General features: G+C 45.1%; 1 protein-coding gene across 1 annotated transcript in view; it reads right to left on the bottom strand.

Moving 5' to 3' along the window:
• TTN (titin) overlaps nt 1–16,969 on the bottom strand; it is a 249,629-nt gene that overhangs the window by 196,433 nt on the left and 36,227 nt on the right. The window contains exons 43-44 of the mRNA XM_067298992.1: nt 14,802–14,858; nt 406–2,964 (exon numbers count right to left, since the gene is read on the bottom strand). Coding sequence (XP_067155093.1) covers nt 406–2,964; nt 14,802–14,858 — 2,616 coding nt within the window. The remainder of the gene's footprint in view (nt 1–405; nt 2,965–14,801; nt 14,859–16,969) is intronic.

Below are 16,969 nucleotides of genomic sequence, written 5' to 3'. Positions count from 1 at the left end.
TATACCACTTTACCTTGGAGCAGTGAGAAATGATAGTGTGGATGAGAAATCACGCTAAAACTGTGCAATGACTCTAAAGACTCGGTGCAGTGAGAAAAGTGGGAAAAACATGTCCCCTTCACAGGTGGCTATATGCAGGAGCAGTTGGCACTGAGGTACATGCTGTCCTGACCTTGCTTTTGTGATAAGAACATGAAGCAACTAAGTGCATCACCAGGGACTGTGAGTGAGGGAAGACTTTAAAACATGGCAAAAGGAGACTATAAGTCCAGAAAGAGGACCACCCGATTAGTGTTGTGATGACAGTAATATCATATCTGTATCCACAGATGCAGTTACATATGGTCCAGTTTCATTAGTAGGGCAGTGTATTGGAAAGGCAGTATTTTATCCCCATAATCCAACCTCTTTTAACAACTGTGAGTTTTGCTGCTGTTGCTGTTTTTCCACCTTGATTCAGCGCCTCACAGGCATACTCTCCTTGGTGTGTCTCCTTGCACACTTGGCTGATTACTAGTGTGTATGTGTCTTGATCTTGCAAACACTTGAATTTGTGGCCTGAAGACACCAGTTTACCCTCAAAGTACCAATTCACCTCTCTGGCATTTGTTATCACAGACACCAGACTGACACTCTCCCCTTCCTCCACAACAGTGTCGACCAGCTTGCTGCATATGATGGGATAACTCTCTCTGCCCAGCTCATTCTCTAGCTTCCCATCGCTAGTTTCCAGACCCTCTCGGCCCTCTTCCTCACGTATTTCCTCCCTTTTCTCCTTCCTTTTCAGTAGTTCTGCAGATTTCTCAGCTGGAACACTTGCAGCGTCTACATCAGCAGTGGCTGTGGCTGCCCCCACATCCTTGATTTGACCTTGCCCCATCAGAACACTGATGGGTTTTGCAGGCAAAGGCTGCTCCAGGGGTATTTCTGCCTCCATGGTCTTCTCAGCCTGCTGGGGCTCCAGCTTGGAGTGATCTCTCCATGTGGTTTCATCGCAGAATTTTCCAAGAAGAAGTGGACTGGACTGGGCTGGCAAAGCTTTGTATTTCTCGTTTGTCAAGAGGTGTTTTTCTTCATACATAAGAGAATAGAAAGCCTCCTTCAGCTCTGTTTTCTGCTCAGCTGTCTGAATGTTGACTTCTCCCAGGGAGATGGAGATTTCTGTGGGAGTGGGCCCACCTGTGGTCACAGTGTAGGTGCACAGGATGTATTTATGTTCCCTGGTGATTTTTATTGTCTGTACTTCAATGCTTTCTTTATCAGCCAACCATTCTGAAAACAAGAGGTTTTGCTCACTTACCACTGCAGCTTTCAGGGCATCTCTAATTTGAGATTTTATGTCTAAGGTGCAGCTCTTGGGAACTTGAGCAGTGAGCTGTTTCTCTTTGGTAAGAACTTGGCTTGCCTGGAGTTGGTGGACATGCATTGTTTCATGGGGTTGTGTCCTTGCCCTTGGACTCTGCTTAGATGGGCTGGCTAGATCAATGGCATGCTCCTCCTCCAGGGGCTGGTTTTCTTCTATCAGCAAGGGAAGTCTCAAAGCCTGTCCTTCATGGATTCTTGCAGCAAAATCTTCCTCTGCTTCTTCCAGGGAAGAAATGCTCTCCAGGCGAACAACTCGGTCCACAGTGCAGGCCAACTTGGAGGGAAATTTGGGTTCAGCCTTCAGCTCACCTTGCATTGCCTGGAAGCCCTCTATGAGCTGGGTGTGGCCACCATCTATGGCACAGCTCTCAGTGGTGGTTGGCACCTGTAGGAGGGCTTGGGAAGCCTCTGTTTTTGGAGCAGTCATCTGCTCTGCTGCATCAGGGATGACGTGCTCTTTGGGCAAGAGCATCTGTGCAGCCACAGTCCCAAGGCAGCCCAACAGTCGTGCCTCGGTCACTGCTCTGGGCACCACACCTTGGGGACAAGCAGGTAGGGTTTCCAGTAGCTCTGCCAATAGTCTGTTGCTCTCTTGTGTTGTTGCCACCTGGGCAAGCATCTCTTCAACACTCTGCACAGCCAGACAGGCTGGTGGCAGGGCAGGCAGGATGTCCTCCTTGGGCAGCACATGCTCTGCCCGGCTTGTCTGAAGCTGGAGGAGAGTCAGGGGCTCCTGTACGGCCTCAAGGCTGAGTGATCCTTCCATGGCAGGAAGCTCAACAGCTTCCTTGTAGGAGAGGGGGCTTTGGTCCTCCACCACCTCCGAGTGCTGCAAGGCTGGGCTTTGCCTGCACACAGCATGATCCTCCGGCAGCACCAGGAGTTCAGCAGAACACACTGCCTCACCCAGGGCGCTGAGCACCCTACACGTGTAGATCCCACCATCTTCTTCCATGCACTCCTGCACCATCAGGGAGCCTGAGCCATCAGGGCGGTGAACAACAGAATGACGTGCATCAGAGAAAAGCCGCTCACTCCCCTTGAACCACTGCACGTCGGGGTATGGCTCTCCAGCCACAGTGTACTCAAAGACAGCGGTGAGGCCCAGTGCACACTGCACACTGTTCGGTGTCTTGGCAAAGCGAGGGGCCCCTGGTATCTGGTGCCGCACGCAGAGGTGGGCGCTGCATGCTGTCTCACCATGCACATTGCTGGCCACGCACGTGTACTCACCCTCATCCTGCACACCAGCATATGGGAGGATGAGACTGTGGTTGTTGCCAGCAAACACTAACTTACAGTTCATGGAGGGGGTTAGCTTCACACCATTGAAAAACCACTGGATTTTGGGTGTGGGGCTGCCAGCAACAGTAACAGAAAGCCTAGCTACATCTCCCTGCCAGATTTCAACATTCGAGACCTGTTTGAGGAAAACAGGGACACTGCCTCTCTCCTCCATTTTCATCTTTGTTTTGCTGGAATAAACTGTTTTTTCAGGCTCAAATTCAAGTGTTTTATCTCTATCAGGCAATTGAAGGCCGCTGCTGTAACCTTCTCTTCTTCCTTCCTCAGCAGACAAAATAAGAGTACTAGAGATGTCTGTATGGAAAAAAAATTGTTTAATTTTACTAAAATATTTAAGTGAACACTTGCAGATAGTAATAAGCAGTGAATAGCAATACATGGCTCTGTTCATTTAACTATTTTTGTATATCTGAGGGCATTCTCAAAACTGTACAGAAATTAGCAATGAACATGAGACCCCTTTGCATTAATTACACACTTCTAAGCAGAGAGACATGCTGTGCTGTCAGATTACCAGAGAACGCCCCATCTGGATCAACATGGGAGTCTCTTTAAACCTGGCAGCATGGTATGGGTCAGACATACCCCCTAGAGTATCCAACCTAAAGTGTAAGTAACAATCTAGCAACATTGGTGCATTTCACAAATATAACTAAAGTGGTAGGTGTCATACATATTTACAAGCACAATAATACAAACAAGGACAGCAGAGCAGTGCTAAGGCCCTGGTTTAATCCACAACACCACAAAAAAACAGAATGCCAGAATTAGGGATGGAAAAATAAGACAAGCTTGTGGGCACACTAGTTTTTCATCTGGTGTGGTTAGTTCATCTCTTTCAACTCAATTATTTGTCTAATATAAGATGTCACCTCTCCTTACCAGCTTTGCCCTGCTTTTGTCACTAGACCTTTGTGGTTAAAACACCATTATTACTAATATCATGAATTTACACTCTTGCTTTAATGTCATTAGTTTAACTTGCACCTTTAAACCCCTCCCTGAAATAATGCTGCATATTAAAACTCCTGCAATAACAGAGAAAAAGAAGACAGAGAACATTTAGGTTTTTCTTTTCCTTGCCTTTGTGGACTTAGACCTTTTTGTGTGTGTTGGACCACTTTGCTCTAATGGTGGTTTAAAAATGAGAAGAAGACATCAAGGGAAGTGCATGTTGTTCTCTGCAGACCCTTGACACTAGAAACATCAGTGAATTCTGTGATTTCCAGGAACAGAACAAAACATCCAGGAAAAGTACAATGCAAAGATAACATTTAGAAAGCAAATCCTGCTGTCCTCACTGAGCCAAGTTTGTTCAGCTAAGCCCCACAGTATTACAGTATTTGCCACTGGGAGAACATGGGTGTTGTTTAAAAAAAAAAAAGAAAAAGAACAGTGAGTGAATAAATGTTTCCAAGCACTCTAACGATGAACCTTGATATGTTCTCAACTACAGTGTCTTAAAGATCCAGAATATTTGAAATGATAATTTTTGCTGCACTCCAAGAACAAATACAGGAAAGAGCAAAAAATATCATCCCCAATTCTTTCTCATTGGCTTTAGCAGTTACTAACTTTCCCCCAAAATATCTTAACATACATGAGATAGCACAGTGCATACAGTGACAACTACCTGCAGAGAGGAGCTTAGGTGAAAAAGCATTACACTAGCTCTTTACTATTATCTACCAGCCTTGCTAAAGCCAGTATGGCAGCTTCCACAGAAATACTAGTACTAATGAATGTGAGGACAGGGAGCAGAATAGGGTAGAACTGGGAAGAAAGTATAAAAATTGCAGAATGGAATCTTTGTTAATGCATATGCAAAGGCTTTACACAAAGGAATATGGCAAAAATTAAAGCATTTTGGGTGTTCTTGCATATTTATGACAGAAAAACTACACAGATGCTTCTCCATACTTTAGCTACATCTGTGAAAAGAATAAAGTACAAGAAGCGGCGGACTTATACAGTTAACATATTTATTTCACAAATTGATCATACTTGTTAACATTCAATATACATTGATGACAAACTGACATCATTCATTCTGTTTTTAAGATATCTGGTTTGTAAAAATGAAGAAGACATTAAACCCGACAATGAAATAATGAATTTTGTAATTCTTATGAAAGCACAAAATTTTGAAGAGAGATGGTCAAACATGTCTCTAAGATATACTAATTGCCCCAGAGTAAGTTTATTCAAAACCAGAATTATTCCAGATTTATATCAGTGTAGCTTAAGTTAGACTTTGGCTCTTCATACACCGATTGCAATGCTTCTGGCCAGTGTATGAAACCGACATTTAAAACAAGGCTTTTAAATGTATGTAAACCACAAACATTTAAAATAGAGATATGGATGCCTGGCCATGTATTTCAGATGTGAACGTGAATTTGGACCTGTTTGGATCTAAGGTTTTGGAGTAGGCCTCTTTCTACTAAAAATGTCTGTTGGTTTACATGAAAATTAAACAAACTATAATTGCTTAGGACCTGACCAAAGGCACTCTGACCTCATTGGATTTGGACCAAAAAGAACTTTCTTGTCACAGCTGATGTATAACAAAACAATTCATGTCAACTTCCCTGGGGACCTCTGCTGCCCAGTTAGTGCTACACATCTGTACAAGGAATGGATAAGGACACGTTATGAAACAACTCTTACCCAGGACAATGTTGGATCAGACACTCTCACTTCTCTTTCCTACCACCATTATCTATGAGAAATTGCAATTATCTCTGCCTATTAATCAGATAAAAATTGATAGTATTTATTAGGGGGTCATGAATGGGAAGAAACTAAAGTAAGTGACACACTGACAGTAGTTTAACCATTCAGGTCATTTTCCCATGTGCTGGGCCATTAGAACTTGCCACTTCTGCAGTTTAAGGGTAAATTGGGCGGCACAATTGGACAAAGCGAGTCTTTTGATCAAAACTGGCTATCCCAAATAAGTGATGGGATAGTCTTGAAAGATAATTGAGTCTTTGAGGCACACTAACCTTCGTGTGAGGACACATCAAACTCAGAAATAAGAACATGCATTAAGATAACTGGATCTACTACAGGAATAGTTCTCATATTTAAAATCACCATGCTCCTTAAAGCAGTTTGAAAGGCAACTGACAGCAATTTATAAATAATCTGAATCTCATGTAACAAGTAATCAGAGCAAATATCATTTTTGTGTAAAGCAACAGTTCAGGGCATTGAATTTAGCATTCCACCTTGATATACAGGTTACTGGAAAGCTGGCATTAGAGATAAAATAATTAATAACTTTTATATTTTAAAAATATTTGTTTAATCAATTTATCAATGTCCATGTAATTTGGATTAATTTAATTCTGATTTAATTATTTCAACTACTTGGTTTAAGTACAAAAATATATACTCCCATTGAGAACATTAATGTAAAAATCTTTTCTGCTGAGAAAATGCCACAGATAATATTTGAATGTATTCTATTTCTGGTCATCCTGACACATAGAACACTTAACTGTTACTAATAAACAAAAAGAAAAAAGGAATCTCTAGAGATTTAGTTCTTATGTTAAACAAGAATACTGCATAAAAATCTCTTGCTTTCTTACTACTATGCAATTTTTATGAAAGACACTGGAATACAGGGACAACCAAGATTATTTTAATGAATTTACAGTTACATCATTGATTTATTATGCTCCCTCTCCTTTAGCTTTTAAAGATACAGTACAAAATATGTTTGCATGTTTATTACTTGGTAATAGAGAAAAAAAATCCTGACCAGTCTCTACTAAAGCAAAACTTTTATTCTCATCCCATTGCATTGCTTTTCTTTGCAACAACATTATTCCACTGACTTAAAAAAAAGTCATTGGATTCCATGAGTTAGTAGAACGAGGCCCATAGATTTAAGAGCTTTGCAGTGATAGAAACTGTAAATGTTTACAGGATTTGAATCAGAGATACTCACATTTTCTGACACAACATTGTGTGAAGGGGGAATACCAATTTTAGGAGTTCTTTCATGGAACGATATCCAAACTAAATAGCAAGTGTAAATTAGTATTCCACACCTTTAAGTTACAAGAAAAAGGTGGTTTCTATATTTCCAGGTGACTTCTAGACTACCTAAAACCTACAGTAATTGCACTGTTACAGAAACACAGGAATATGTACAATATATGAAATGAATGATTCCTACATAAATGAGTGTCAATTAAAATATCTTTACAAGAATGAGTAAGGAGTTTGGGAGGAGCCTGAAATATACCTTGGCACAGAAACTGTGCACAAGACCTATGCACAGCTTAAATCTCACTTAAACTCCCCAAGGAAGGCAAGTTTAAGTGAGACAGAAATACGCCGACAGGGAGTGAATTTCACCCCTAAAGAGACCATAAACAATGCCCCTAAAACAAGTGCTACATTTTTACTCACAGTGAACAACAACACAAACATGTTGAGTGTTTCGAAAGAGACTCTGAAATCAGGTGTAGAAATCTAGTATAAAGTTAACACAGCACAAGTTTCAGCAGTTCCTGCCCTGTTAGTAGCTATACATTTGTATTCCCCACTATCATTTTGAGTCAAGTTTTCAATAGTAAGGCTATGACAACCTCCCTGCTCTTCCTGCACACAGAACCTGTTCCCTTCCAACAACACCCCATCCTTGTGCCAACTGACACTTGGGTGGGGGGAACCAGTCACAAGACACTGGAAACACACTGAGGCACCTACAAATGTGCTGTAGTCAGAAATGAGTCTGAGAAATCTGGGAGGAGCTTCTGTGACCTGGAACTCAAAGCAACAGCTCTCCGAGTCCTCTGCCCTAAACTCAACCCGTTCCTCCTGGGATGGCTCTGCAAACACATCAAAATTAATATTGACACACTGCTCCCCTTCCACTTCCTGCTCTTGTTCAGTCACTGCCACCACCTGGACTGCTCCCTGCAAGTCGTCAGTGTGTGGCTCAAACTCAAACTCCAGCTTTATTTCTGCCTGGTCACCTGGGGTCACAGTGTTTCTTAAAAGCAAGTCACATTTCTGGGGACTGCCTGGAGCATTGTCTGTGGCTGTCTCACTGCTCGCCTTAGTGCTTGCTCCCTGTGGAGCTGTGACTACGAGGGACCCTTTGCACATTGCTTCTCCCAGCCTATTGATTGCCCGACACTGATACCTGTCACCATCAGAAGGACCTACATTTTGGACCTTCAAACTATGAAGACCCTCCCTCTGACTCACAACATACTTCCCCACCTCAGGGGTCACGCAGATGTCACCTCTGAACCACTGCACTACTGGGACAGGGGTACCTGTCACCGCACATTCAAACTCCACCTCTGAGCCTTCTGTGGCCTCCACATCTGTAATGGGCACAGCAAAACGGGGTGGCATTTCAGTCACTTGGAAATCAATTTTCACATCCTCACTCTCCTCTGTGGCCAAGCCCGCAGCTTGCTCCAACAGTGCAAGCGGAAGGACATCCAGGGAAACCACCATGCTCTTCTTATCCAGGCTGAATGTGGGGTTAGTTACAATTTTGACCTGCTTCTCAAACTCTTTCACCTCATTTTCATCCAGTTCCACTTCCAATAGGATTTCCTGTGGTGAGGGTGACCGAGAGGAAGTGCTTTGCTCCAGGTCAAAGTGTATAACATGCTGGTGGGTGACGGGGGGTGGCAGTGCCAGTGACCGCCCATCTTCCGACAAAACTTCCACTTGGGCAACACTTTTAGCTTCCCCAACAATGTTCACTGCATGGCACAGATAGTCCCCTCCATCAGCTCTCTGGATGTTAGTGATCTCCAGCACACACCTGTCTCCATCCTTCTCTATCCACACTCTCTCATCCAGCTCCAGCAGAGATTTATTGTGATACCACTTCACCTCCGGCTTGGGCACACCCACCACCTCAGCCACAAAGTTCAGCGTGCTGCCTTCATACAGCCTCCTCCTGCTCAATGTCTTGAGGAATGCAGGTGGCATTTCATTTTCTAATGGTTCCAGGGCTTCACAGGGGGTCCTAAACACCTCGGCCTGTGGCTGGTCTGGAGGCTGCCGTTTCTCCTCACAATGAGGGAGTGCAGCCAGGGCATCCACATACTCCCCAGTTGGTGTCCTGTAGCGCTCAGGTGGCGTGCTGTCCCCTGAGGGGGACTGGGTCCCCTCAGAGGGTGAGGAGTAGTGGTCTGGTGGTGTTTTGTACTCTGAACCCTCAAAGGGTACAGAGTAGCACTTGGGCGGCATGCTGTATCCTGAGCCCTCAGATGGCATGGAGTAGTGCTTGGGCGGTATGCTGTACTCTGAGCCCTCAGATGGCGTGGAGTACCGCTCGGGTGGCGTGCTGTACCCTGAGCCCTCAGATGGAGTGGAGTAGCGCTCAGGTGTGCTGAGTGGTGTGTGGTAGGATGCCGATGAAGCAGTCTCAAAGATTTCCACTGAAGAGGGAGGTGTGTAGAAGCGGTCCGAATCAGGTGACTCCTCTCCGCACCCACTCTCCAGCTCTATAGACATTTCTGACTCAGGAGAGAAGGGTCGAGCCAGCTCTTGCTGGTTGTTGTAATAGTCATAAACCATGCTGAAGGTAACCTCCTCCACTTCCATGGAAGTGATGATCTCTCGCTGCCCCTTCTGAGATGCCTCTTTGACACCTGGAGTTTCCTGTTGACCTGTTGACCTTAAATACTTGGCTAGGGAGAAGTCAAGCTCTGGCTCTGAGGCTTGAACAGTGCTGGGCTCTGGACCTGCAGAAACTTCTTCCCATGGTCCTTCAACATCCAGGGTGCTCTCAGCAGCTTCCTCAGTGGGAGTCCTCTTCTTGCCCCCAGACTCCTTCCCTTCTTCCTTCTGTGCCACAGGATCATCACTTACTAAACCAAGCAGGAGTTGCCTAAACGAAAAGCTCTTGTCTGTGTTTGGTTCCTGCTGGGTGTCCCTGAGCACCCCATCAGGGTAACCTGTGATCTCCTCAAAGGTGGAGCCACTCATTCCTTTCTCAAAGAACTTTTCTGTTTCAGGACCTTCCTCTTCCTCTGCCTGATGCCCAGCCTGGAGTTTTTTTTCACATGCAGCTTTTTTCAAGTCGATGATAAAGCTGCCACTCTGAGAGTCTGCCAGCTCCAGCCCCTCCTCACCCTCCCACACCCGTGTTTCTTGCATTAACCTTTGGATATCTGCTGTGGACTCCGCCAGAAAACTATGAATTTGTCTCTCAAGTGATTCCGCCTTGCAGACACTTGTCTCTGGCTCATAAATTCCTACTGCAGATGGCCTCTCTTCAGCAGATAGCATGATGCTGGTGAGGTCCCCATTCGGGATTTGTGAATCAACCCTTCCGATTTCTGTTGGCTGTGCCTCTTCCGGGGCACTAGCCCCCTCCAGCTGCACCCTGTAGCTCTGACGCAGCTCCTCACTCAGTGACATTTCTTCCACAAGGATGTCATGTTTGTGCACAGGAGAGATGAACCCCGTCATTCTCTTCTCCATGCTCTCCAGAGCTGTGGGGGTTTGTGCCGGTGCTATGCCCACATTCTCTTCAGCTGGGAGAGGCTCTACAAATTTCCTCAGATCAAATATGATATTGGCCACATCAGTCTTGGATGGCAGCAGCTGCTCTTTGAAATGCACCTTTTCTGGGTGAACCTGAATTTCCTCAGGAAAATCCTCACCTGTGTTTTCTATGCCAGGAGGAGTAAGGGTTAGATCCAATGAAGAGCTGCCTGTATCAGGCTCTGTTTCTTGCAGCTTTTGTTCAGCATTGTGTATTTCCCAGTGGCCAGCATCCCCAAGATCTGGCATTTTATGCAGAGAATCATCAGCCTCAACGTCCTGTTCAATATCTACTGATCCAGCATCCCCAACATCTGGCATTTCTTCTTTATGCAGAGAATCATCAGCCTCAACGTCCTGTTCAATATCTACTGATCCAGCATCCCCAACATCTGGCATTTCTTCTTTATGCAGAGAATCATCAGCCTCAACGTCCTGTTCAATATCTACTGATCCAGCATCCCCAACATCTGGCATTTCTTCTTTATGCAGAGAATCATCAGCCTCAACGTCCTGTTCAATATCTACTGATCCAGCATCCCCAACATCTGGCATTTCTTCTTTATGCAGAGAATCATCAGCCTCAACGTCCTGTTCAATATCTACTGATCCAGCATCCCCAACATCTGGCATTTCTTCTTTATGCAGAGAATCATCAGCCTCAACGTCCTGTTCAATATCTACTGATCCAGCATCCCCAACATCTGGCATTTCTTCTTTATGCAGAGAATCATCAGCCTCAACGTCCTGTTCAATATCTACTGATCCAGCATCCCCAACATCTGGCATTTCTTCTTTATGCAGAGAATCATCAGCCTCAACGTCCTGTTCAATATCTACTGATCCAGAATCCCCAACATCTGGCATTTCTTCTTTATGCAGAGAATCATCAGCCTCAACGTCCTGTTCAATATCTACTGATCTCTCTTGCTCCTTGGCGTGTTCTTCCTGCTGTTCTCCTGCACAGAAGTCATAAAAACCAAACTGCTCCTTTGTGTGTGTGCTTGTAATGTCCTGCAGGTGGGGCACACTTGGCTGTGCTGCAGGAGGTGCATCAGGAGGCATACTCTCCCAGGCAGGGGCATTGCTCTCCACCATGTAGCGGCAATTGCTCTCTTCATGAACCACTGGAGATATAGGAATGAAAAACTGTGGGTCCTTGCGCTCCTGCTCCAGAGTAGTCTGCTCAGATACATGTGTTTGACCTTTCACTTCCACAAATGGTGATGCCAACATCTCCCAGGGCAGAGTGTCTGTAGGTGGTCCCAGCTTGTCTCCTTCAGCCTCCAGCTCCTCTGAAAAGTGGCCTGAGTCCTTGGCCACCAGTTCATGCTCTTCCCCGAACATGATGTGGTACAGGTCAGTGGCACCAGTTCCAAAGCTGTGTTCCTCAGGGACTGATTTTTCCCTGTGTTGCCTTATCTCAGAAATACCATCTGCATCCCCCCCACTCTCCTCTGCATAACCCATCTCCTGCCTTGCACAAACCCCTATGGTATCCAGCACCATTTTTTCCTCCATCTCACTACCCTTGACGTCTCGGCATTCCTCTTCTGAGTGCTCAGCAGGAGTTACAGACAGCTGCAGGGACCACGGAAGGTGGGCTTCCTGCTCTTTGGAGCATGTGATCTGATCCTCTTCCTCCTGACCAACTGTGCTGAGGCCTCGGAGGTGCATGGCATGCTCCATGGCAGGCACTCCCTCAGTGACTCCATCCTTGCTATACAACCCAGGTGCATTGGGCTGCACTGATAGCTCAGAGGCAGTCTGCACTCTTCCCGCCACGTTCTTGGCCATGCAACAATACAGCCCGGCATCCAGGACAGAGACCCCTTGGATATGTAAGCGGTGTGTACCATCCTCGCCTTCCTCAAACCTAAGTCTCTCACTGGCAGACAAGCTCTGGCCATTCAGGGACCAGACCACGGATGGAGGTGGCTTTCCAGACACAGCACACTCCAGCACCACTGCCTCTCCTTCATGGCAACGGATGTGTGTTGGGGCTTCTGCCACTATTTGAGGTGGTTCATTTGCCACATCAAAGGAAAACTTGAACTTGTGCTTTATGGCAGGGACAGCCTGGTCTGGAGGGGACTGCATGGTCTCCCTCATCTCAGTGTCTTGCTCTGGCGTTGGGGTGGGGGCAGTGATTTTGATTTCCACAGGCAGCGACAGCAGGTCTGAGTCTGGAGCAGCACTCAGCAGCTCCTGCTCTGCTGCAAAGGCCAGGCTGACTTCCTCTTCCTCCTTCTTCTCCTCCACCTTCTCTTGCTCCTCCTCTTCTTGCTCCTCCTCCTCCACAGTCTCCCGGAGCAGTGTCCGCCGCCTTACGTGTAGTGCGGCTGAGGTGCTGGCTGTTCCCAGGGGGTTGAAGATCACACAGGTCACAGTGCCACCATGCTGTGGGAGCAGGGCTGGGAAGCTGAGTGTGGAGCGACACTCCGTGGTGTGGACGGCAGTGCCCCGAATGCGCCCCACAGGCTCAGCATTGTTGTACCAAGTGACCGTAGGTTGTGGGCAGCCATGGAAAAGGCAGGAGAAGGCACAGCTCTGACCCTCAATGCCCTCCTGGAGCTCAACCTCCTGGACGAAGAGGGGTGGGCAGGGCTCCAGGAGCCCACCTGGTCCTTTCTGCCTGTCCCCTGCTGCCTTAGGTCCACTGAGCCCCACCACTGCCTGCACCTCGAGGGGCTCTGAGCTATCTGCTGTGCCAGGCACCTCAGGCGGGCTAGGCTCCCCAGCAGAGCTCCCCACAGGCAGGGAGGTGAGGGAGTCCCTCTTCTTTTCCAGAGCTGCCCTCTTTGCCTCCCGCAGCCGCTGCAGCTTCTTGCGGATCTCCTCATCCAGCAGTTCCTCACTATCCACCACCATGCCACTGTGCTCCCTGCTGCACATCAGCCCCAGGTGGCGAGGCCCCACCGGCGGTAGCCTCTGGAAGCGGATGGTCCGCACCATGCCCCGGGCCGGGGAGAGGTCCCGCAGGAGCTGCTCAGCCTCCTGCCCCTTGTCAAAGGGTGAGCCGGTGCAGCGGAGCACCACCCGCAGCCGGTCCTCCTGCCGCTGCTGCAGCAGACACTCCCAGCTCTCCCGCATCCACTCTGCTTTCCCTGCCAGGCCCAAGCCCTGCTGCTCCCCACTGTGTGCCACCAGCAGTGAGGCGGTGGACTCAGCCGAGCCCTCGCTATTAACTGCAAATACCCTATAGCTGCCAGCATCACGCTCCCGCACATCTCGCACCTCCAGGCTGGTGCAATGCATGTGCGCCTCGCTTTTGGTGCGGATCACCTTGCGGCAGTCCTGGTGGACCGGCCGGTTGTTGTGAAACCAGGCCATGTGGGGTGGCGGGCATGCCACCAGCTTGCACTGGAAGAGCGCGGGGTCCCCCTCCAAGACAGACCTACACTTGAGGCCCTGTGTGAAGGTTGGTTTGTGGTTCTGGGGGCAAGCCAACACTGCTGCTTCCCCAGGTCCCTCGGGGTTCGCCTCACTGTGCTGCTCTGCAAAGGAAGGACACTGAGTTACACCATGCCCCACTCAGTCTACTATTTGATTGAAATAAAATGAAATAGCAATATACTGAATTAAATAATGGGCATGCAACAGATTTCATCACACACCCAGGAAAAAAAAAATAATTCACTCACCATATTTGTTCGAATAAACGCAAAGCCTTGCTCTGTTTTAAAGATTGACCCGAAAATCGTTCGTTGTCTGTTCTTTCTTCAGACTGTGGAAATTTCTTCTTGAACAAGCAAAAATGAATTTCAAAATAACACGTTCCTCTGCGTGTATGTTTTGCTGACCGGAAAAGCTGTGTGTGTCTTTGGGTGGCAAAGAAGAAAATCTTACCTGACTTGCAGACAGTAGAATAAACGCCCTTTCTGACCCTTCTGGTTGTGGATTAAATGTTCAAACAATTGAGAAAAAATATTTTGAAAGATATACAAAAAATGTAAATAACTAGCTAACATGAAATGAGAAGGCGTTTATTCGAACTAATACAGCCACTAACTTCACAGTGTTATGCACAGGAAAAAAAGCAAGCAACATGGACCATATATGCTATCTGCAAGCCAGGGTAAGAGATGTATAAAGATGAATTAATGTATATAAATAAAGTGCAAGGAATCAATGAGAATGTGTAAGCTTTGACATATCCTAAACAACAAATACTTTCTCATATACCCTATCCATCCAATTGTGTCCACTGAATTGATTGTTAGGTTGCTAACTTATTTAAAAATCATATCATTTTTATAACTTCCTTCTGAAGTAAACTATTCCATGCATTCAAAAGGAAATTGAAGAAATAAAAGCTTTGTGAACAGCTGCAAAGCATGAAGTAGAAGTTAAGAATATGGCTGCAAAATTATAAATTTAAAGTTTTAAACATATTTTAAAACTTAAATAACCTTAGAAAGCAGGTAACCCTTTGCATATCAAAACAAACATGCAGCATATTGCAATATGTTTTAAAGTGTTTTATACTTTCCCCATCAGACACTATATTTAAGCAAATAAAAGCCCTTCACAATATTACTAATTACTGGTACTAATTATCTTTTTCAGTGCAACATTATCAGTGACTGTACCTTTCACTTCCAGTTCAACCTCTTCCTCTACCTTCTCATGAATAATTTTTTCAGGAGCTAGAATAAAAAGACAAGGATTTTTTGAGCTTAATTGCTAAATCTGCCAATCAACTCATTATGAGGTAAGAACATTCAGTCTCTGTTGCAATGATACAGAAATTCACACATACATACACATAAAAGCATGCCAAACAACTCAAACGCTTGATAAATTTTGAGAACAAAGTAATTGAATGCTTTCAAACTTGTTTGCAATGTACACTTTTCTACAAGTTTTGCTTTCCTTTTTGCAGGGAGGGGGAAGATTTCTAATGTAACATGCCTTTATCATGCCTTAAATGCCTGAGGAAAACATTCAGCAATCCACAGACTGATAAGGTGCTTCTCATTCTTTATCATCTCCCAGGGAATGAATGTACTTGAATGCAATGATGCTATGCAAGAGGAATTGATACTTGGAAGGAACATGCAGTTGCCAACCTGTCACTCTCAGATGGGTGCTGCACTCGGCTTGTCCTGCAGAATTAACTATTCTGCACTTGTATATACCCCTGTGGTTCTGACCAACTTTTAATAATCTCAAACTGCACAGTGGCCCATCGTGTTTTAAGGAACACAATGCAGACTCCTCAACTATTAGCTGATTGCACAGCCAGATCACACAAGGTGTAGGCACGCCCTTCATTATACAAAAGAGTAACACATCATCTCCTTCCTTTACTGTGGTTTCTGAAGGCAGAGTTTCAAGAAACTCTGGTGCTTTGGTGTCAGTTTCTGTGATATCTTCACATGGCACAACATCAGGATAGTAGCCTCTGTTCCTTTGTTTCTCAGTTTCATGTGGTCTTTGGGATGTAGATATGAATAAGCTGGAGGTTTTCTTGAAGGATTCTTGCTTAACTTCAGATGTCTTAAACTGACACTCTTTGGCTGCTTTAAAACTTTTAGTATCTGATTCAAGGGTAATTTTTGTTACTGCTTTGGCTTGTGCTTCTTTAGCTAGGTAAGAATAAAGTTAGGAAAAGAATTAGGTCAGATGTTTTGCAGGAATAAAAAATATCCTTATATTTAGGGAAAAAAGGCCATTAATTAGTACTGAAAAAAATTTCCAGCGTATTAGTGCTAAAATAAGGCTATTAAATACCAGAATGATTACACATTTAAGAGCTCTATTCATGCTGGGCTAAGTCGAGTTCCCAGTTAAGCCTAAGGGACCAAGACCTGGTCCATAAGAGCTAATATAAGCACATCTTTGGTTTTAATTGAATCCTCTTCCTCTGAACATAGAAGATAGCAGCAGAAAATTATGCAAAGGCAGCATAACTCAAAACTTAGCAGTGAAGAAAGAAACTTCAATATGAAAGTGACAAATCAATGACACAAGGTCAATAGCTTCCTCATTATTCATCTTATTCTTCTGCACTTGAGTCCTTTGGACTCAGCAAAACTGTGGCAACAATGCACTTTTGGGTCTTCACTACCAAAGAACATCATGACCTATAGTTCAAAATCATTGCTACAAGTGGTAACACTGCGAACATTTTAATACTTTGATGTCAGGAAGAAGGGGAAGGAGTCTTAATGAAAATAAATACCTGCCTTTCAGAGGAAGTGAAGGGTAGAAGACAACTCAGTAATACATTCTTGGAAAGAGACAAAACTTGCACCTATTAATCCTTTCAGGTGTGTTGCCCTATATTGACTGCCTGATTTATGGAAAACAAACTGGCCCCATAAAAATTGGAATGAGCAGGTACCTAGTTTAACAATGTTTATCTGACATTATTATCTTCCTTAAACTCCAGCTTCAGGAATCATCTCAAAATGCAAAAATTCCTACCATCCTGTTTTGCTTTATGTCTCACTGCACATCATAAAGGATATGAGGAATAAAAAGCCTTATACAGCTGTGGCTTGCTGGGAAGAAACGTGACAGACTTTCCAAGCAAGTTACAATACTACCTTCCTGGTGCTGCACATGCCACTTATGAATAGAGCTCTAAATGTAGGGGGAAAAGCCCAAAGCATTATAACTAGAGCTTTCTCAATTAAATACTGATAATAAGGGAAATATGAGTGAGCTGGGGCAGTGATAATGAAGTTGAAAAAGGTAAGTCATAATGTTAAAAGTCAGATAACCACCTTTGACGGTTAGTACTGCAGCAGTT

The sequence above is a fragment of the Apteryx mantelli genome, chromosome 6 (genome assembly GCF_036417845.1).
Source record: "Apteryx mantelli isolate bAptMan1 chromosome 6, bAptMan1.hap1, whole genome shotgun sequence".
Classification (NCBI taxonomy): domain Eukaryota; kingdom Metazoa; phylum Chordata; class Aves; order Apterygiformes; family Apterygidae; genus Apteryx; species Apteryx mantelli.
This window is presented reverse-complemented; position numbering and strand designations above follow the sequence as displayed.